This window comes from Centroberyx affinis, unplaced genomic scaffold (genome assembly GCF_046629955.1).
Source record: "Centroberyx affinis isolate AG114_WGS23_722 - 3 ecotype Tasmania unplaced genomic scaffold, CSIRO-AGI_Caff_v1 ptg000645l_1, whole genome shotgun sequence".
NCBI classification, from domain to species: domain Eukaryota; kingdom Metazoa; phylum Chordata; class Actinopteri; order Beryciformes; family Berycidae; genus Centroberyx; species Centroberyx affinis.
Window position 1 is genome coordinate 328,216 of NW_027279271.1, and position 21,712 is coordinate 349,927.

At 43.6% G+C, this 21,712-nt stretch overlaps 2 protein-coding genes across 3 annotated transcripts; both read right to left on the minus strand.

Annotated features, from left to right (window-relative positions):
* Positions 1-436: 436 nt before the first annotated feature.
* Positions 437-14,905, minus strand: znf598 (zinc finger protein 598). The gene is made up of 12 exons (XM_071518924.1): positions 14,675-14,905; positions 13,413-13,525; positions 11,448-11,577; positions 10,320-10,531; positions 9,268-9,485; positions 8,983-9,073; positions 8,047-8,324; positions 7,514-7,598; positions 6,431-7,383; positions 5,724-5,895; positions 4,641-4,785; positions 437-3,752 (listed from the first exon to the last, which is right to left on the minus strand). The coding sequence occupies exons 1-12, from the start codon at positions 14,846-14,848 to the stop codon at positions 3,372-3,374; spliced, it is 2,952 nt and encodes a 983-aa protein (XP_071375025.1). The 5' UTR covers positions 14,849-14,905; the 3' UTR covers positions 437-3,371.
* A 1,293-nt stretch (positions 14,906-16,198) lies between these two features.
* On the minus strand, positions 16,199-21,663 carry slc25a17 (solute carrier family 25 member 17). Of its 2 annotated transcripts, none has more exons than XM_071518929.1 (9): positions 21,429-21,663; positions 20,675-20,735; positions 20,514-20,580; positions 19,997-20,148; positions 19,566-19,682; positions 19,296-19,444; positions 18,535-18,630; positions 18,298-18,383; positions 16,199-17,812 (listed from the first exon to the last, which is right to left on the minus strand). In XM_071518929.1, the coding sequence occupies exons 1-9, from the start codon at positions 21,501-21,503 to the stop codon at positions 17,659-17,661; spliced, it is 957 nt and encodes a 318-aa protein (XP_071375030.1). In that variant the 5' UTR covers positions 21,504-21,663; the 3' UTR covers positions 16,199-17,658. The 2 variants fall into 2 exon arrangements, with proteins under 2 accessions (XP_071375030.1, XP_071375031.1); XM_071518930.1 differs by having other exon boundaries at positions 20,675-20,694; positions 21,429-21,526.
* Positions 21,664-21,712: the final 49 nt, after the last annotated feature.

Below are 21,712 nucleotides of genomic sequence, written 5' to 3' on the forward strand. Positions count from 1 at the left end.
CCATGTGACATGAGTACGACTGTCTCATCGTCTTGCATCATCAATTACACAGGATGTTAAAAACAACACACGATCATCTGCGTATGTGTTACTCCACTCACTCACTCACACACACACACACACACACACACACACACACTCCAAACAACAAAAGATCCACAAACAGTGCGGTGCTGACAGAAACAGCTTTATTGGAGCCAGATAGAAAATACAGAGGAAGCTGCTGTATGATGTATACACAAATTCTGTACATACACACGCACACACACACACATGCACACACACATACACACATTTAACAAACACACCCACACCCAGGAGGGCAGCAGTGCAAGCTAACGGTCCTGAGAGAGAAGATGAACAGACTGTGTTATCAGTACATGGACGCAAACCGGTCCCCCCCCCCCCCCCTAACAAACAAACAAACAAACAGAGTAAACATGCCTGGTGTGTCACAGCTAGAATTCAGTCAGAACTAAAACAATCTTTCTCTTCAGATCAAGTCTTCATTCACACTTGCATCCAAAAAAGGAAACGTCCACCATTTGAAAAACAAAATGACTGATAGATCTAGCACTAGATGAGAATTATAGTACATTGTAATGGTTAACTTAGATCCTGCGTTAACAACATAACACCTTCACAGTCTGAATCCTCTGTATTTTAGAGATACTGAGTCACAAACGTTGGGTCCATTTTTTTTTTCTCTGCAAAATGAATACATGGCGTTTTGAAATTATCTTCATTTTTTGATCTAGAATTCTTCTGTGGAGTCCCCGCGTGGCGAGAATAACAATATGCTGTGATAAAAGGAACATTTTCACTTTGGTCTTGGGCTGAGAATTTTTCTTTTTTAACCCTGTATTTGCTTTACCTCTTTTTTCTACTATTGTCTTCTGAGGAAACCCATGGCATCAAATCAAAGAATCCCTCTTTCCTTACAGCTTTTTTTCGATTCCTTCCCACAACAGCCAACATATTTGCAGTATTTGTATAGTCAATGCAGATCATTTGGAGTGTAAATGTTAAATATCACCTGAAAGCACACAGCCTGTCTGTGTTTAGCTATGCATGTACACAACACTACACTGTAGTCTTTAGCCTGAAAAGCATCAGGAATTTTTAAATGGACTTATGTGGTTCTTTGATGGCTGCTATTATTTACTAGACAATCTGAACATAGACCCATCTTCAACTACCTTCATAACTGACTGCAGCGACTGAAAGGGGATGAGGGGGTCTTGCTAGCACTTTTGCATGCATGTTCCGGGTTAAATATGATAAAATATGGGAAAATATAGGAGTAGAATACATCACCCACTGCCTTCAGGGTGTGGTCAGTGAGAGATCACAAAGTCAGCAGCAGCATCTTCTTCATATTGGCTCTCCAAAATGCAGGTTTAAATGCTAGAATTACAAATAAATATTAAAAATAAAACAGTTTTACCCAAGCAGTCTGGTATTTTAAGTTCTGATGGTGACTCCATCTTTACCTAGGTAAAAAATAAAAGGTGTGCATTCCTTATATCTGTGCATGTTGCAAGCATTATGGATGTGTGAAGAGTTACTTAATTATAAATCATTATGAAATCAGAATTTATACACAATATTAAAACTAGTAGACTGGAAAAATACAGAGCTACAGGTGACTTCAGTGAGCATTGGCATTTGTCTTACTTTCTTATAACACGGAAACCTTGGATCTTATTTCCTAAAACGTGCAAATAGTTCTTTTTTCAGACAAAATCATGAAAGTTTAGTAGCACCTACCAGCCCCTGCTGCACCTCAAAAGGGCCTGACCACTGAAACTTGAACCACTTGACCATGGATAATTGAAAGAAACGTGTGAAGAACAGGCAAGGAAACTGTTTAATTAGTTTAGGGCAAATATAAATAGTCCTGTAGTTTCCAATTTAAGGACCATAGCAATGAAGCAACACAGTGGCCCTGAATCATCAAATAAACCAATCAATCAATGAAGCATTCCAATCAACCAATAATCCACATCCTATGCAAACGGAGAGTGCCGAGGACAGATGCGAAAGAGGAAACAGTATACATTAGATTACAATCAATACAGTGGCTTGGGACTTTCAATTTATGAGCAACCCAAAATTAGTCCCAGTTCCTGAACCGTCTTCCTTTCTCTGTCCTCTCACCCTCCTGCATGATGCCTCTAACCGGGAACAACTGATTCACTCAAACAAACAGTCAACCGAAACCATGTGGCCTGCAGCAGGCCTTCTTCTGTACGGAGCGCTCCGAGGGCCACTTGGGAGAAAGAAAAAAAACAGTTGATGTAGGAATCCGTACTCTCAGATTTGCAAACCGTGCGTATGGTTTGACAATCTGTGCTCTCAGTTTAGCAATCTGTGACCTCAAATGAACTTTTCCTGCCGCAAACGGACATTGTTACCGCCAAGCTCCACTGCAGCCATCAGCGTCGGGCACTGCCACCCATGTACGTAAAACACAAAACACACAAAACACAAGAACATATGATGTTCAAATAAAAAGACCCATACATCTTTCAAAAACCAGATATCTTTATTCTACTATACTAGCGTCTGGCTGCAGTTTGTGGCTGGACTGTAGCTTGTTTCAGCTCAGCTTTTGTATTTTGCATTCTCATTTTTGCAAGTGGTGACAAAATGCCAAAGCTACATCTACGCATATGGATGCATATGGTGCGAAACAGCTGCTAAACAGTGAACACGAATTTCAAAACTGTATAGATTGCGAAACTGTAAGCACGGGTTTCAAAATTTAAAGTACGGATTTCAACATCAACATTTATTATTCCAGCAAGCGGCCCCTCCTGGAGGCTCCAAACCTTCAACGTCAAATCTGATTTTAATAAAAGCCATTTTCACCATCTTCTGGAAATGTGGAAATGTGAAAGCGCAGAGGAAAGGAAAGAAAAGAGAAAGAAAAGTGTAAATCCATGTACAGAATTATTTTTGTAAAGGAGCATCGTGTCGTACTCTTCAAGTAAAGCATTAGTTTGTCTCTGCTGTTTCTTTATAAACTGCCAGTTCTGGTTCGGGGGTTGCCAGTTGAGCGCCAGCTGGGGAGGTCCGCGAAGGATCCGAGTTGAAATAGGGGGTTGGAGAAGTGGCAACCCTGTCTGTCCCAAGTGTAGAACCTTTCACACCTGACCCAACGATTCAGGCCTCGTCAGAAAGTAAAAACCAACACATCTCAAATTCACCTTCTTAATGAAATACAGGCCCCAGAATCCTCTGGGACATGGTCACCATGGAAACGGGCTCCTCATTTTCCACGCTGGCTGGTGCCGGGCTTTGATAGGTGCTGTAAGGGCGTTCGGAGGTTTGCCCGCAAGTACCGACGACTAAACGGGCAGGAGGGGCTAGCTGATGATGCGGCTGATCGACTGCAGGGAAGGGAACTCCTCGCTCTCCCTGATGTGCAAGGTCTTGTGGGAGTTGAAGTCTTTGGGGGCCAGCACCTGTCTGCAGGTGGGGCACACCTGGCAGTCCAGCTCGGCGGCGGCGTTGGCGTTGGCCAAAGAAGTGGGCGTCTGCCAGGCGCTCTTCTTGTTCTTGTTCTTCTTCCCTCCTCCGGCCCCCGACTGCTTCTCCGCGGCCTTGGAGTCTCCGTGGGCGGTCAGCAGCTCCTGCTGCTTGCCGGTGTCCGGGAGGAGCACCAGCAGCTCGTTGAAGATGCGGTTGAAGTTTTCTCCCAGCAGGTCCTTGCAGCTGCGGTGGTACTGCGCCGCCGATATCAGACCCTGGAGAGGAAGAGGAGAGGACGAGAGGTAAGGAGTGTGTCGTGGTTTCCCCAGGAGACAAAAGAATCTTTTCTCAAGGCAGAAGAATGGTATAATATGAAGATCTTTATTGGCAATAAAGACCTGAGTTTTTTTGCAGAAGAACTGGCTTCATGCCAGATTACAATAGCTTTTATACACTTTGATCAGTATGACACCCCTTTAAGTTAACCACTCCTTCCCATGGGGTTTTTCCATAAGATCTCTCTCTATTCAGTGTCCCTTCTGGGGGGGGCTGAGCATCATGTGAGGATCGTACCATATTGATAGACAGTCTCCTGACGTTCCTATCAAGGTCACCTTGTACCCTCCCAGACGTCTAGCGGCCTTGTGGGTTATCTGGGGCCTACTCGGAGCTGTTCATTCTGCTAGTATATGGCTTCTGAGATCTCCTGTTTTACAGGCCTTTGACTTGATCTTATGCGTATTAGGATATATGTTTACTATATGTATTTATAAGCTATACGCATGATTTTCTACTACAAGTGAGGCTGGTATTTCTATTGGTGCTCGTGTGTAACCAGGAAGCTGACAAGGCCACTGATCAGGGCTGCACACTTCTATTGTGTAATCGCATCGATTTTTGTCTCCACAGTTAATAACTGTAGAGTATTGGCATGTTGTCATTACTGAAGCATTTCATTTCTTTCAGAATGCCCTTTGTAGTTGAAAATTCTCCATATATATTGATATAAGATGAAAAAAATAGTGCTGTAAAACAATTCCACTCCTCAAATCATCAAGATCAATAATTGTGATGAACAGACGTGATCGAAACATCTCGCAAAATAAATAGAACTATCATTTTAGCCATAATCTGAAGCCCAAAAACAGCTCCTGGCAGTCTACCTGTCTGAACTGTCCGGAGTAGTTTTTGAACTGGTTGAACTGTGACTCGTCGTTGTGGAGGTAGTTCCTGATGGACTGGATCAGCTCCATGTTCCTCTGCTGGAAGTTCTCTGGCACCAGGTAACCGCCAGCCATCGGGGGGGGCCTGGGGAAACACACACACACACTCAGTACTTGACTACACAAACCAGTTACTAGGAGTAGTAGGTAGGTAGTAGGTAGTAACCCGAGTAGAGGTTTAGTGCAGTTGGTAGTATACAGCGTCTAACATTATTGAATGGTCTATGTATCCTGCAATCCACTTGCTGTAGCCTTTCATTAGACCTTCTTAATGTAATTTGGCCTACAACTCTACTCATCTCTCCATGATACTGAAGGATAATTTTGGCGTATATTTCACATTTTTTGTCCAAAGACCAGTTGAGTCAGTCATCTGCTTCTGCATAACATTAGTGGTTCCCACCCCGAATTTGATGTAAATCAAATATGACCACCAATGACTCACTGCCTCCAGTTTTTCAAAGCAAGCTAAAGCTAGTAAGCTGCGCTAACAAACCATTCGATAAGGCCGCTAACTTACATGGATAATACTATGTTATGTGTGTTAAGTACTATGGTTTGTCACATATCACTGACAAACTGACTATGTTACACAATCTCAGCATTATTGGCAATATCACTTTAGTAGTCAAAACTATGCAAAGAGAACAAACAACCAAACTTGTGTTTGTGCTAAGCTAACGTAGCCAGACGCCCCTCTCTGCCCTGTCTTTCCTGTCTCTATTGTGAACGTCTAAAATGAAGCAGAAATGCCCAAAAAATATTCTTAAATTAAAAAAAATAAATAAATAAAAAAAACCTCACTGACTAATGTGTTTAAATGTTTTTTTTCAACTTTTTTTTTTTTTTGCAAGCAAAATCGTCCCTACTTCCAGTCTCACTCTAGCTATCACTAGCTGGCCTGACACAGTTCAGGAATGGAAACATACGCAGCCAACGCCAAGGAGTTTCCCCAAATTTCCTGAAAACATGAAGTACATGGAACAAACAGGACTCTACTATGAAGAAGGGGGAAGGGCTCACCTGTTGCCTGCAGAAGGCGCGGGCGTGGGCTCCAGCACGTTGCTGTTGAGGGGGATGCCGGTGAAGCCTGGAGGCGGCTTGCTGGGTGCGCTCCCCAGGCCGGGCGGAGGGGGGGGCATGGTGGAGCTGGGCTCAGGAGACGAGGCCTTCAGCGGGAAGGAGCTCTTGAAGCCTGAGAGAAACAAACACAGCGTGAGTCGTTACTACTAGTGGATGACCTGAACAATTCAATGTGAAGTAGAATCATACCGGAAGTGAGGCAATTCTACCTTCAAAATAAAAGCGTAGAAAGGCGCTACCGAAATTTTTTTAAATAATTAAGTAATGTTGGTACAAATATGTGGTGTGAACAGGATTTTTCAGAACAATACAACAATTATATTTTCATTCACTATAGAGTCCCCCTTAAAATATTAAATTGGTCACTTTGGTACTTTGTATTACTCAAATAAAACTGCACCATGTGTTCATTAATATGGGTTTTACTCTGATATTTTGACCATATGGTGCCTTTTTTTTTTTGTTTTTAATCCGGCCGGTTTGAAACTGGCGAGCAAACCAACAAGAAAATACTGAAATGCTGCGTTCATTTTCAAATTTATTTGATTGACGATTGTTATAGTTTTCAGTGCATATTTTGATCAAATGAAGCACTTGCTCCTGTAATTGTTTTACAATAGGCAGGATGAATGATTGTTTCGTTGTACCTGGCGGTGGTTTCTTGGTGGTGAGGGCGGGGAACTCTTCCTCCTCTTCGGGAGGGGGGTCCGGGTTGGGATGAGGCGTTACCAAGGCGACGGTCTTCTTGGTAACGGACGGCGACAGTTTCTCGGCGTGCCCGTTGGCCAAAGCGCTCGTCACGGCCGAGGCCGTCGTCGCGGCGGCGGGAGAGGGTTTGCTCCGAATCTTTTCCGGAACGTTCTCCTTCTGCGCCGCCGTTTCCATTGAGACGGTCGTTACGGTTGCCGTCGTCCCCGACAACGCCGATGGAGACAGAGAAGGAGCGGGCGTGTTCTTTTGCGGCTGCTGCTGCTGTTGTTTTTTCTTCTTGGCGGCTTTGGAAGCTGGGGGGTTGGCGGTGGGGTTGGGGGTCGGGTTTGAGGGGTTGGGGGTGGAAGTCGCGGGTTTGCTGTTGCCTCCTTTAACGGTGAGCAGGGAGGAGATGTCCAGCATGGTGGGCACCGTGCGGAACTCCTGCTGCGTCATTCCTCCGCTCTCCTCGTCCGAAGATGGGAGAGAGCGGGCGGGCGCGGGCTTGGCGTTCTCCCCTCCCTTCTTTTTCCTCCGTGACGACGAAGAGGAGGAGGAGGAGGAGAGGAGCTGAGGACCGGAGGTGGACGCGAACGAGAGGGGGGGAGGGTGGTGGTGGTTGGAGGGGGGCGGTTGTTTGGAGGAGGAGGGAGGGGCCTGGTTGGCGGGTTTGGGCCCGGCGGCGTGGTTGGACCAGGCCGAGTTGCCGCCCGCCGAGGTTTTGAACGGCCGGATCTTGGAGACGAGGGCGGGGAAATCCTCCTCGTGGAAGGAGGAGGTCTTCCTGGGCTGGGCGGAGTAGGCCGGGGTCATGGGGGAGGAGACCACGGCGGTGGCCGACAGGCTGGGGAAGTCGTCCTCCTTCAGGGCGCCGCGGGCTGCTGGGGCCGCGGCAGGGACTGGCTTCACACTGGAGGAGACACACACATACCAGTAAAAATCAATACCTAAGATTTCAGCACAGCCAGACACACAGTACACAGAAGAAAGGCATAGCAGGAATTCTGTGCGCGTGTGTGTGTGTGTGTGTGAAGCTGTACCTTGGCATGGGTGTGGCAGCTGTGGCTCCCAAAGCTGGGAAGTCATCTTCTTCCACTAGTGGATTGTTACTCTTCATGGTCCTCACTGTCAAAGGGTCAACAACAAACACATCAGCACTGTTAACATATTGGCCACTGAAGATCTTGCTGCTGTTTTAAAGACTAGTACTTCAAAACACAGACACTCGTCATCTTAGCATCAGCATCTTAGCTCCAAGATTGTTTTGTTGACTTCCTAAGACACTTGAAACCACAGCTTTTGACCAACTTCCAATTAATATCCTATTGCGTAACAGACTAGCGTGAAAACAGAAAGATGAATTAAGAGAGATCAAGAAAAAAAAAAGATTAATAAATATACAACCCATTATACATTTTCATTTCTATTGACAAGACACAGAAATTTGGTGTTTTTTTCTTGCAGAAAAAGTTACACCTGGCAATTAATTTACAATTAATTAACTTTGAAACCTTCCCCATGAATGCCACACCTCCTCAACCGTGTTATGGTTTGGGTTTTTTTTTTTTTTTACCTGGAGCTTCAGTTACTGGTTTGATGGGTCCGGTCCTGTGTCTGGAATCGTCTGTTTCCATCCTGTCTGTCCTGTCTGTCCTGTCTGTCCTGTCGGTCCTGTCTGCCCTGTCTGCCCTCTCTGTCCTCTCCGTTCTCTCGGTTCTCTCGGTTCTCTCCACCCTCTCCTCCTTGCGGTGCTTGGGAGCGCTCCTCTCCTGCACCGCTCCCCTCTCCTCCTGCCTGCGAACCGCCATGGACGCCCTCATGGCAGCTGCCACGTCCCTGTCCTCCTCCTCGCTGCATGCACAAGCACACACACACACACACACAAACAAATACACCATGGTTAACAATAGATCAGAATTTGAGTGCAACACTGGAATACTGTGCAAAAAGGGTGTTTCTTTTGTCTAAGGACACTTGCTAGGTTCCAGGTTGATAAGACACTGATGACCCACTGATCTTTTACAGAGCTTATTGACTTTTTCAATGACTTGTTGACATGGTGATCTTGCTATTAAAGAGAAAAACACTTTACAAAAGAAAGTAAGAGCGGCCAGTACAATAGTACAGTTCAGTAGAATCACAAGAATAAGCCTCATGTCTCATTTTTCAGTTTTCTAGGTAGCATGAATGTATTTTAGGAGGGCAGGCGACTAAAATAGCACCGGAGAACACTGCAGAGACTGCCAACATTTCAATACTGAAACTGCATGGAGAGAAATGTCATTTATGCGGCACCGGATAACCTTGATAATCCAAAACATAATAGTGACCTTGTCGTGCTGCCACACGCCAAATTCCTTCCACGTTTGTTTCCTCATATAACACCGGCATGGCGCTCACGATGACACCCACACCTTCCTCTACCCTGCAATGTTGTTGTTTACTCGTGGTGCACGGTCAGAAATGAATCTCCCGTCCAATCAGAACAGCTTTGCCGACTTGGACTCACCGGGTGTACCTCCAGCTCTTCTGCTGTCCGCCCTGAGACCTTCCTCTTCGATTGTGACGCGTCTCCTCGTAGTCCTCTCCTGTCACCATACCTGAGCACACACACACACACACACACAAGCATTTACTTACCACCTCAAAACCACAAATACGTCAACAATAATCCTGACTTGAACAGCGACAGTGGTGACAATCTGACAGCATCAATCCTCAAGGAGAGCTTCAACATATTGAAATCAGGTCAGTCCTCTCTCTCTCTCACACACACACACACACCGTCACCGACCTTCATTCCTCCTCTGCGGCCTCGGCGCGTAGGTGAACTGCAGGTCGATGTGGCGGTTCTGCCGCGCCTCGGCCCGGTTCTTGCTGTGCGCCGCCGCCTTGTGGGCCTTGTAGTCGATCTCGGTGCGGAAGGCGTGGGTGAACTGCTCGGTGGCGCAGCGGCCCTCCTCGCACAGGTAGTGGCTCTCTCTGAAGTGCTCGCTCAGGTACTGGTAATCGCTGTCAACGGGCAGGGTTACAGAAACAACACTTAAGCAGTTGATAAAAACAAAGTGACAAAATACAATGATCAAAGAATATAAAGAAGAAATTTACGAAGTTGTGCAGGTGAAATAAAACCCCAAAAGGCTTATAAGAACATCTCATCTCAAAAAAAACAAAACAGCAAAAAAGTCAAGATGACAAGCCAAGAGTCAAGTTAATTAACTCAGTTCTGACTGTGTGTGTGTGTGTGTGTGCGTGCGTGCATGTGTAAGCGAGTGAGAGAAAGTGAGTGACAGAATGAGTGAAAGAGCGAGTTAGAGGGCTACTCAGTGATTCCTCGAAAACTGAAGATCTTTAGCGATGACTTCATTGTGTATCAGGAAGCGTACATAATCAGTTCTGACCAATAAAACCATCACAGATTTTTTAACAAGCCCGCCTCTCCGCCCCTCCCGTCAAATAAAACTGCTTTTCTCTCCCTAACTGTTATCCCATTGGTTTACACTTTTGAATGATCCACCCCTGCATTATGTGCTGCCCCAACATCCTGTTTCAAGAGGAAATACATCACATTAAGTAAGCAAGATGCTCTCAAAATGAATCATAGTGCATCATGTTTCATTGTGACTTTAAATCCTTTTGAGTGTCGTGGGGAGGTTGCAGCCTATCCCAGAATACATTAGGAGGAAGGCAGGGAAACCTCCTGGACAGGCTGCCAGTCCATCGCAGGGCTAACACAGATAAACACACAATCAATTTAGAGTCTCCAATCCACCTCCAATGGAACGTGGGAGGAAACCCACACAAACAGAACAGGCAAACCAAAGTGTGTCCATCAGCTGTACCTACCAGTAGTACTCCTGGGCACCGTCGGCGTCGCAGAAGTGGCAGAAGTAGTGGTCCCGGCGCAAGTGCTTGAGCAGCTCGTCGTTGTCGAGGTAACGGTCGTCGCAGAACTTGCAGAGCGGGTGCCCGCGGTGGCTGGTGTCGTCGGGGTCGCCCTGCGTCCGGTGGCGCGCCAGGTCCTTGCGGTTGTACCACTTGCGCTCGTGGGAGAAGATCTGGTGGGAGAAGAAAAGCATGTCTGTTTAGGCCTGGTTAAAAAAAAGAACACTCCACCTTCCCGCTACTAGGGTTGCAAAATTCCGGGAATTTTCAAAGTTGGAAACTTTCCATGGGAATTAACGGGAATTTATGGGAATTAACAGGAATTTATGGGAATAAACGGGAATAAACCAGGAATTTACTAAATTGAAAGTATGCTCTTAATAGGGAACTTAAATATAGTTGGGGAAAATATATTTTAGCATAATCCTGACTAAAACAACCAGATATCATGCAAGTACAGTTGAATATCTATGCTATTCCTCAATCACATGCACACATAGCACACTGCTTACTGCAGGGCTGTTGAGACCACGCCCCCTACATGCACTGTGCATTCCTGTGCATTTTTGTTAATTTTTGAATGGGTTGGGTCGGGGGGATGAGTAATATTTAACTCAACATTCATGTTTTTGTTCTCAATGAAAGAATTGATTGTTCAATAAAATATTTAACACTTGATAAAGTTCTACTTACAAATAAATCTGTTTTAATTGTATTATTTTGGATGGATGTCTGCTTATAACAAAACAAATATTTATGCTTGGATATGATACCTTTCCATTAAATTACCCTCAATTCGCAGTTAATTCCCATAAATTCCCATTAATTCCCATAAATTCCCATAAATTCCCATAAATTCCCATAATTCCCATGGGAAGTTTCCAATTTGGAATATTTCCAAAATTCCCCAGTTTAACTTCCCATGGAAATTTACTGGAAACTTTCCGGAAATTTACCGGAAATTTTCCACCCCTTTGCAACCCTACCCGCTACTGGTCAAAGTGTGATAAGAGACTGTCACCGGTTTCATGCACTGATCAATGATTGATAAAGCCATGGATCAGCTGGCTGATGAGTGATGAATGCTACCTTAAGATGCTTGGTGCAGAGCTTGCAGCAGAAGAGTTCGTGCTGCTTCCTCATGTGCTGCTCCAGCTCCTCGAACTTAGAGAAGACCTTAGGCTCCGGACAGTGGGGGCACTCCGGCAACAGCAGCCGCCTGAATCAATCACACACACACACACACACACACACACACAAGGGGAGAGCTCAGTTAGAGCAAACACACTGGACATACGATCAGATATGCAGATTTCAGCAAATCTGCAAAGAAAGGGGTGATGATGTAACACACACACAGGAGCAAGGAGAAGACTGGATTAGATGAAGAGTTATCTCAATGAATGGGGCATGGCACTAACACTGCCGGGGTCAGGGGTTCACTTCAAAATGGGGCCACACATACTAAAAATAGATGCACTCATGAAGCACTCAGGCCCTTTGGATCAAAGTGTTTCACAGCATATACTGTGAAACTTCAAATTAACAGGAGAATACCAGTGTCATTTAGAGTTATAGTCCATTTACGTCTGTCTACGTCTAGTTTACATTTCCCCCAATCATTTTGCAGTTCATGGAATTAGAGTTTCAAACATTCACTCGTTTAAACACAAACTCTATGGTGTCTAGCTTGAGATTAACTGCTGTCCCAGCTAACAAAGACGCCCTGAAAACAAAGATATGGATGTGACAATAGTGTCATAATAATAGTTTGTAAGGGCATCGTTTCCTGGAGGAGACTTCCATTTCTTCCTGTGGGTGTCAGATGATTGACAGTAAGCAGAGCGTAGCATAATGCAGCACTGATATGAAAACACTCAACTCAGGCACAATGAAATTACTACGTTTTTCCACCAGGAAGAATGTCATTTAGAGGGGAAACGTAAAGATGATTGGCACAATCTTAAACATATATATATATTATTCTTTGACACCAAGCAGAAAATCACAGCCTGTCATTAATAAGCACCAGCACACATGACATTCACCCAATTACCACCTGGCTGAAAAAGACACCTCATCTAAAATAGTTCACACACATAACCGCTTGTGTGATCATTTAAAACCTCTGATAAATGTATCTCAGAGACGAGTGGCAAATATACATCATCTCTCCACAGCCAGTAGCCTGGTGGATGTGAGTGACATGACTGATGAGGGAAGACATCTTGCTGCTTCAGGCTCGCAGATGTTTTGACAGACAAGCCAAGAGCCTGGCAGCAGGGAAACGACATGAAATGTACGCCACAAGAGATGAAATATGCAGAGGAAGGGTCAGGAAGCACAGCAGACACAAAGTATTTTAGCTGGAAGCCAAATAGAACCAGTTGGTTTAAGAAATAGACGCATAGATGTCTCTAATAATTATATTACAGCCTGTCTGTGATACACAAAGACCCAGGTGCTGTCTGTTGTTAAAGCAAAGAAACATACAAATTGAGAGATTTTTAAATCACTACATCTATACCTGGCTGCTGCTAATTCACACAAAACACACACACATTGAATGCACACTCTGGCCTAACCATTAAGAATAGCGCCCAGAGTGAAGCTATCCTGAGAAGACAACGCTGGGGGCCTCTCCTAATTTACCCAGCTATTTTTGGTCACGCTTTTTCTGTGTGTGTGTGTGTGTGTGTGTGTGTGTGTGTGTGCGCACATCTTCCCACTCAGATTAATTCATCATGAGGCTATTGCATACCGAGATGACAAGAGGTCCTTTTAAGACCATGGTGTCTTAAAAGGACCTGTGTGGTGTCTGATTATGTGTGTGTGCCAGTCAGGGGTCCTGATAATTGTAGGAAAGACAATGGGCAATATTGCTGGGCAATGGGCAATCTTGCCTTCAATTTGGTTAGGAATTGGCATGAGGGTCAAAAATCAACATTAGTCCATAGGGGAAACGAATATAAAGAAACTATGTTGTTGATTATGAGCAAAACTGCCTGTTTATATGGCCTTAGAATGAAAAAGAATGGAGTTTCTGAGCAGTACCTGAACTGGGCGTAGATCTTCCCGTCACTGAAATAGATGTCATGTTTCTTCTCACACTGGAACTGCTGGTAGGGCAGACTGGCGAAGGTCTCCAGTTTCTTCACAAACACCACCTGAGGACAACATGACAGTCAGAACATCAGAGACCGGCTGCACATCTCCAGGTCGGTCTACTGATGCAGCTCACACTCCTTAGGGAAGGTGGCAGGACTATGCAACTGTGTGCACTGTGGGCTATATTAAAATGATATTATATTGGGAATGATTTCGAGGCAATGGAAGCATACCCGGGAAAAAGTATTATGTGTCAAAACATACATACATTGCCTCGAAATGTTGCTCATGCACCACCATCATCTGATAAGTCTTCTTGAATAATATGTTGGGTATTCTATGGGATAATGTGTGGACCTGGTTATATAACCAAAAATGAGAAAAACAGAAATTAAGACACTAAATCTGGTTTGGGTTGAATTTACACCAAACTCAGCTACGCAGGGTCATTTTTTAGATTACATTCAGCTGTCAGAGTAGTAATAATAACCTAATATCTGCAAGTCTTAACGTTAGCTTCCCAAGTTGTTGACAGCTACCTAACTTCGAAGGGAGTGGTGGGAAATGATGGCCTCATTTGAATGACTAAGTTGGCAGAACAGGACAGTGATGTGTAGGATGGCTGCTAAAGTTACTTTAGCTATCGGTACTTGAGTGGGACACGTTGATTTCCACGCGGTAGAGGTGACTGGCAGACAGACATGCTGGTCAGCATTATTACCTGTTACATAATCACCAAGTAGTAACAACTACCTAGCTAGCTACCGCCGGCAAGCTATTTAGCGTGCTACTGTTTGCTAATTTGCAAGCTAACTGCTAATTTGTTAGATTAAATAAATAGACAGTTAGTTGAGGCACAAATTCCCCGCCCTGAAGTAAATGGCATAAGGCTGGCAATGTTGGTCAGACTGGTTACACTTGTCAACTGGTTACTAACTGGGACTAACCCGTTACGTTGATGGGTGTGCTAACGTTAGCTACCATGGCTAGGCAGTTAGCTAGCTAAGAAAAGTCTGAGTAGTTAGTTCGTAGAAACAGCTGGCTATATTTTGTATGCCAACACTGATTTTGATTAATAATTAATAATCATTACTAATTCATCATAGCTACTCCGCTGGTTCTTTTTTCAATCAAACTGCCAAAACGATGCGGCCTAGCTAACACAACCAGGCTCCATCCCCGAGGTGGAGTAGCGGAGGACACCGCACCTTGTCGAGCTCCTCCCGGCAGACGGCGCAGTACTTCTGCTCGCACAGCACCCTCATTTTGGTGGAGCAGCGGTAACACACCGGGTGATCGCATTTTCCTAAGGCGAATATATCGAGATCTTGGCAGCACAGGACGCAGTTCTTCTCGGCTTCCTTGGTGACTCTTGAATCCATGGCAGTGAAAAGGCACAAATTAACCTTAATACTAGGTATGTTGTCAGATAGGTCCACAGACGTTGAAGTGCTTACGTAATTGTGAAAGTCCGAGCTACAGCCACGCTCACTGTGTCGTAACTAGGAGATTTGTATAGCATCGGGATAGACCGTTCACCGTTTGACTGCAGTGCTAATCCGTGTGCTTATGCCTATCACTCGTGTGTCCGTTTGCGCAGGCGCTCATTACATTTCCACGTGTCTGTGCCGATGCTGCTTTCAAGTGCTGGCGGGAATATGGGGAATGTCACCACAGTTTATACGCACGTGAACGAAGCAACAAAGTGGTACACAGACTGGGAAAGTCTGGAATTTTTTATGATTCCCCAAGTTGTGGAGATTTGACGTTTAGAGGGCAGACAGTATTAAATATGTGTCAACAATTGATGGCAGAAGTACTATATACAACAACTGTTGTCTAATTCATTAAAACATCAGTTTCATAAAGTGCGAGGGGCACATGAAGGCAGCAGAAAACCTTGAACCGTGATTTGACTATAAAATGACCCTGTCCACTCAACTCCACACAATGACCTACCAGTGAGGTAATGGTAAATAACTCATAACTCCAGCAAACGATTAACAGTTTATATTGTGGATGACCAATATATAAACAAAAGTACAGATTGTATGTGTCATTAACTGTCTATTCTGTCTTCCACTGCCAGCAAAATACACAGTTGCTTACATACTGGTGTGACTGGTGAACACATTCAGTAGGATCTTTGTCCTATTAATTTTCTTGGTCACTGATTTTTTGCTGCCAAATCTGCCAATAGATAAATTAACAATGGATGGAGTTCATATTATTTATCTAATGACTAATTTTATAACACAAAGATTTACATTATCTTGAGAATGTGGGTAAAATATAAATAGGAAATGTGGCTAACCTGGGTTTATGTGGATTCGTGTTCCACTCTCTTGCCTCTGCCAGCTCCTTTGGCAGAGGTAAGAGAGTTTCATGCAACACCATGAAACGTTGTGGAAGGTTTGGTCATTGTGGCTTCTCATAAAAAGGCACGTAATTTCCATCAAACAACACCATCAAACTTTGTGGCCTATCAGCGGACATAATAAGAGGCAAACCCTCCATTATTAAGAAGGGTCTATCTGCTTGCCATTATTGCCCCAATCCAACAACATGGGGGCACTGGAGAGCTGATTTCCAGTTTAAACATAACTGCCATAATTTTTCCAAAACATGGTCCAGTGGTAGAAGGGCAGCCCTGATGGAGACTGAATAGATATAGAGCTGATTGGTCACACAGTGGTCAATACAGTTGAAATCAATGGAAGAAAACTAAGATATCAATGTATTTATTATAAAAAACATTTTGTGGAATTTTATGTTTGCACAGTCATCCATACCTGCCAGCCTCGGAAGTACATTCTCATGACATCTTAGTGCAATTATAATATGACAGCCATGAAAGTATGAATAACACCACCGGCACAAACAGACACGTCATCACTGCAGTTTGTTGTTTGTCAAGCGAGCCACTGATTTAAAAGAACCATGTGCAGTGTAAGAGATAGTCACTTTTAATAAATAAAGTAAAACATTCTTCTAAAGTAATTAAAGGAGGTACTGATGTACTGAGATGTAGTGGCATTCAGTATCATATTCTTTCAGCAGAGGCTGTACTGGTCAATGCAGAGGTCAAAGTTTACTACAGTGCTTTAGGATGAAGGTTCCCTAAATATATTCATGTCAAGGACTCAAAAAATGACACACATAGGACCACAGACCCTCATTTGATAATTTTAGCTCTATGGGCCCAATCAAAGAATATTGTTGTTGGTATAGAGTCACATGACAATAATAAGTTATTATCCTGACACATTCCTTCATTGTGATGGCTCCTGGTGAAAGCATAGTGAAATTAATCTATTAACTATAATTAATTCATTTTTCTGGAGAAACCCTGGAACAAGGACCACTGGAAATTCCCAGTCCTCACTATGGAAGAACATTGAATGACCAGCACAAGAGAAGCATATATATATACATACTGTATGTATACACATACACACAGTTTCAAACTGTATTATTACATATTTTTCCTGTTTCCAGGTGCACCTATTACACTATTGACAGACTACTGACTGATGAATTATTCTGTTAAAATGACTAAAGAAGTTAAAAAATGACTAAAATGATACATCTCTGATTTTCATTATAATGATTAAAAACTGTATAGCCATTTTTGAAACATACTGGTATATCACATTTGTCAAACAGACAGATCAAGCCCATGCCAGGTGATGGGAACAACACATCCATCTGTGCTATATCAACAGCTGTTGATAAGATGATCATGATAGAGATTGCAGCTGTAGTGGGCAGCACCCAGGTACAGTATGTGTATACAGGTCACACATCCAGCTCTGTGACATGACTTTGAAAGCCACCTGCTGTATTAATAGATAGTATTCTCATGGAAGAACTTGAAGACCGAGTGTTACAGATGAATTCAAATGAAAAGAATAAAGTACAAAGCAGAGACTGTCCAGTAGGCCACATATTCCTGAAAAGTCAACAATCTGGAGATACAAGGTTTTTACCCGACAGCGATATGGATTCATTTTGGAACGCTCAACAGCCTTCCATACATGGCAAATATCTACTGAAATATTTTCCCTCTAGTGAAATCATTAATGTGCAGTATGTATATGTGTATGGGAGGGATATGTAAAAATAAACACTTCCTCGGCCAGTAAGCGCTGCGATTCCCTGGAGCGGCCCTGGCTGCGCAGCGTCCGGCCGGCTAGCGTTTCTTGTAGACCGGCCTGGAGAGTCCCATGACTCTGAAGGTGCTGCTGGCGATCTTCTCATAGAGAAGGAACATGAGGGCGGCGGTCAGCACCGTCTGCAGCAGCTTGGCCTCCAGGCCTTTAAACAGACCCAGCATGCCGTACTTCCTGCAGCAGGGCACCAGGGGTCAAGACAGGAAAACTCAGTTAAAGTCTTATCAACATTTATTTATGCAATTTGAATATTGTGTATTTTCTTCCTGCACAGAGGAGGTAGGTTTGAAACAGAGGTGCATGATTATGGATATGATGATAGACATTGTGATCACAATTTGAAAAACAATCATTTAAAAACATGTTATTCTACCACTATTTTTGCATCTTCTATCTACATCTTGACTATTTAATTGCTGCAGGCATTCTTTGTCAAATTTAATATTGCAATATGCATGATTACTGATGCAGAAACTAAAATTGAGCTATACAATTATACACAATTACCTGTGCAACCTTAGTTGAAAACCTAATAATATTAAGCTTAAAAATCATATAAAAAGTTCAAAAGTAGTTATGTTGGTAATATTTAAAAGCAGTTAATGTTGACTGATTTTGAATATCTTTGTGTGTGTTTGTGTGTGTGTGTGTGTACCCACTTCACTCTATTGACCAGCAGACACTTGATAGTCCTCAGACTGGTCAGTAGTTGTGACTTGTCTGTTGGCTCTTTAAGTTGACCAAACTATTAATAAAAATAGCAAAGAACATAAAATTAGGCTTCAGATATCCTTTCTTCTTTATTGTATACTCACAAAATCAAAATCGTAACTCTGTAGACTCATCTAGGTCTGACATTTTACAAGCATGCGTGAACACACACACACACAACCTACCCTAAGGATGGACTGTATAGTCTGTAGTGGGTATGTAAGAATGGTGGCAACAGCTTTGGCAATGGCACCAATCAGGAAGACTTCCAGAGACGATAGCTTGTGGGAAAAAAGGAAAATAATCAAGTTTTTCTACAAAGACAATAAGCTCTATCCATGTTTGATACCTACGCCTACAGATTATGTGCATTGTTATATTCCCAATCAGTGGAACAGCAGTAGCTTAAAGGTTAGAGAAGCAAGGGGGGGGCGCTGGGTTCAAACTCCCACACCAGCTGGGAAAGTGAACGACTAACGGACTAACGCTCTCTCCCTCCTTTAACAGCTACCATCAACATGTCCTTAAGCAATACACTTAACCACAGTTGCTCCTGTGGCGCTGCTCAGTGGCCAACAAGAGAAGCCTGTGGGTTTACTGGGATGTTCTTAAGTGTGAATATGTGAAAATGTACGAATTGGAACCAGTGTGGTGTGAAAAAGAGCATGCACAGCCAAGAAAAAATTCCCTTTTCCCCCCGATGTTGTTATAATTGCTTCTATATTACTTCTCTCTTCTGCTTAAGCCGCACAAAAATCATGTGAACAGGATTACTGAGCCTCTACATATCAGGAATTTACTCATCCAGATGATGGGATGATCTGATGCAATTTCCCTCCTTTGCATTCCCACATTGTTCTTCATAAATCCTCCCTTCTTCCTAAGCTTTCCTTCCCTCACTCATTTCCCTCCTTCCATCCCTCCTCTCTCTCTCTCTCTCACTCACCTCTTTGTGAGCTCCTCTCCTCAGCTGCCTCTTCAGGCCTTCGTAGAGCATGAACTGGATGGCGGGGTTCAGCACCAGCAGCAGGGAGGGGAAGGTGCCGTTCCACAGCGCTCCCAAGCCCTCGTCGCGGACGATCTGCACAAACGCGTCTGCAAAACGGGAAAAAGTGAGAAGCTATGGTGAGAAAGGAAAGAGAAAGATGCCATAACGAGAGCATCATGCCACAAAAGTTCAATCAATCAATATCCAACTCAGACAATAGCTACTTACCCAGAATGCCAGAGTAGCTGGTGGGACGGATGTCTGCGTTGCGAAAGTTTGACCCCTGAAGCTTCAGCCTGGTGTTGACCACCCACAGAGGAGTGGTGACCAGTACATTCACAACACCTAGACAGAGAAGGGGGGGATTAGAGTTAAAACTCAGGTGCCAGTAACATCACTAACACAAATACTAACTATACTAACTATTTCTTCGTGTTTATCATGATGTGTACCTTTTAAACTAAACACTATTGTGATGCTCACATATTTCAGATGAATTGTCAGCTGCCATGTGAGTACTTAATAAACTTAATAAACTAAACATCCCAGTGGTAGTTGTGTAGAACAATGAGCGGTCCTGTACAGCGTAATGAGTAGAGCATGACAATAGCACTGCCGGGCTTCAGGAGTTCAATTCTCATGGGACGATCCCCTCTCACCTGCGGCGATGCCTATGAGTAAGTCACTGCCGGGCGTGGACTTCTGGCCCCTCAGCCAGCTGGCCTTCAGGCTGTGGAAGCAGTAGAAATAGACGAAGTTGGAGCAGCACAGGCTGCAGATGACAGGGAACCAACCTCTGTAAGGAGCCAGACTGCAGGGGGGGACAGGAAACAGAGGAACACGTGTCACTTTCGGGTGAGGCTTATCTAGGTCCAACTGATTGTAGCATATGTTCTTCTGAAAGCAGCGCGGACTAAAAAAATATTATGATCATTAAAAGTTGGTACATTTTCAAGGTATACACCAGATGTTGGATACTGAAAAGGGTGCCCAGGCTTTCTGTTGATCTTGACTCATGTACAAAGTCCATAAAGTCCATTTGTTTATTTACATCTACCCGACCAAGACCCACGCATCCTTTCTGTTAGTGGGAAACAGACCACAAATCCAGGAATCCCTATTGACTGCAGGTAAGATTTGGGTTCAAAACCAGTCTGTTAGTGTCATTGTACTCACAGTCCCTCCTCCTTGACAATCTCTGCCAGAATGGCTGGTGTTGACTTGGCCTTCCTCTTCTCATCCACTGAACATAAACAAAAGAGGGGAGTTTAAATAACAAAGAAAATGGTAATTACTATTACTTATGCTAGTATGACTACACCACTACTATTATATACCTTGAAGTCTTAGTCTGGCACTATCAAGGGGGAAGAACACCGTCATTGCAGTCACACTTCCCTGAAATACAATAAGTGTTCATTAACATGTGACCGTCTATCACGGACAGACAAGCCTCAATACGTGCCTTTCAATCGTAAGAAAACGTCATGCTAAACTCCATTTAAAAATCTGGCAATTTAATGTGGCCTTGCTTATTGGCAAAGGAACATGTATAAAATGTAACTCAATATATTCTCTCAACCGTTAACGGACACTCTTCAATTCGGCATACAGGTAATTCATCAAGTAGCTCACATTTCAAATAAAATCCCAAATTTGGAACTGGTTCACACTACCGCCCTCAGAACTGTATTTTGTTGGGGGGAAGTTTGTGGGAAAACCAATTCGAAAAGTTGAAGTTTTACTCAAATAAGTTCTGCTTGGTAGATTATATGCATGCCGAATGGAAAAGTGCATCTTAATGATTCAGAAGTTAAAGATTGAGCCACAGTTTCTGTGTATACAACGGTACCTTTGCGAAAACACAAGGCAACATTCAATTTTGAATGGAGCTTTGTGTGACGTTCACTCTATATGTGAAGGGCATGTATCAGTTATTAGTGAGAAATAACCAAACAGACTAACGTTGTTGCATTACGTAAGTGGAAGCCAAGAAAGACAACCTCTGTATTTTCCAAATCATATTGCAGAGCTATAACGCTAAACTCATAACAAGGCTATTCGACATAAGGAGTCAAAACGTTTACTTACTACTGCTCCAGCCACAGCATGAACCAAACTCTCATAGGAGAAAACCTCAGAGAATCTGAAGTCCTCGGAGCTCATTTTGACCAGGTGCCTATTTCTTCCTACCTATTAGCTGGGCTAAATCGAAGCTAACAAGTTTTTATTTCACTTTCATAAACATAACAGCTCTCGTAATCCTACTCTGTGCTACTGGTTTTCAGACTACAGTGCAGGTTCATCCGATTCAGCAGCAATCACTTGTAGTTTCATTTCGCGATGCACCTCCTTGGATGCCAGTCGTCAGACTT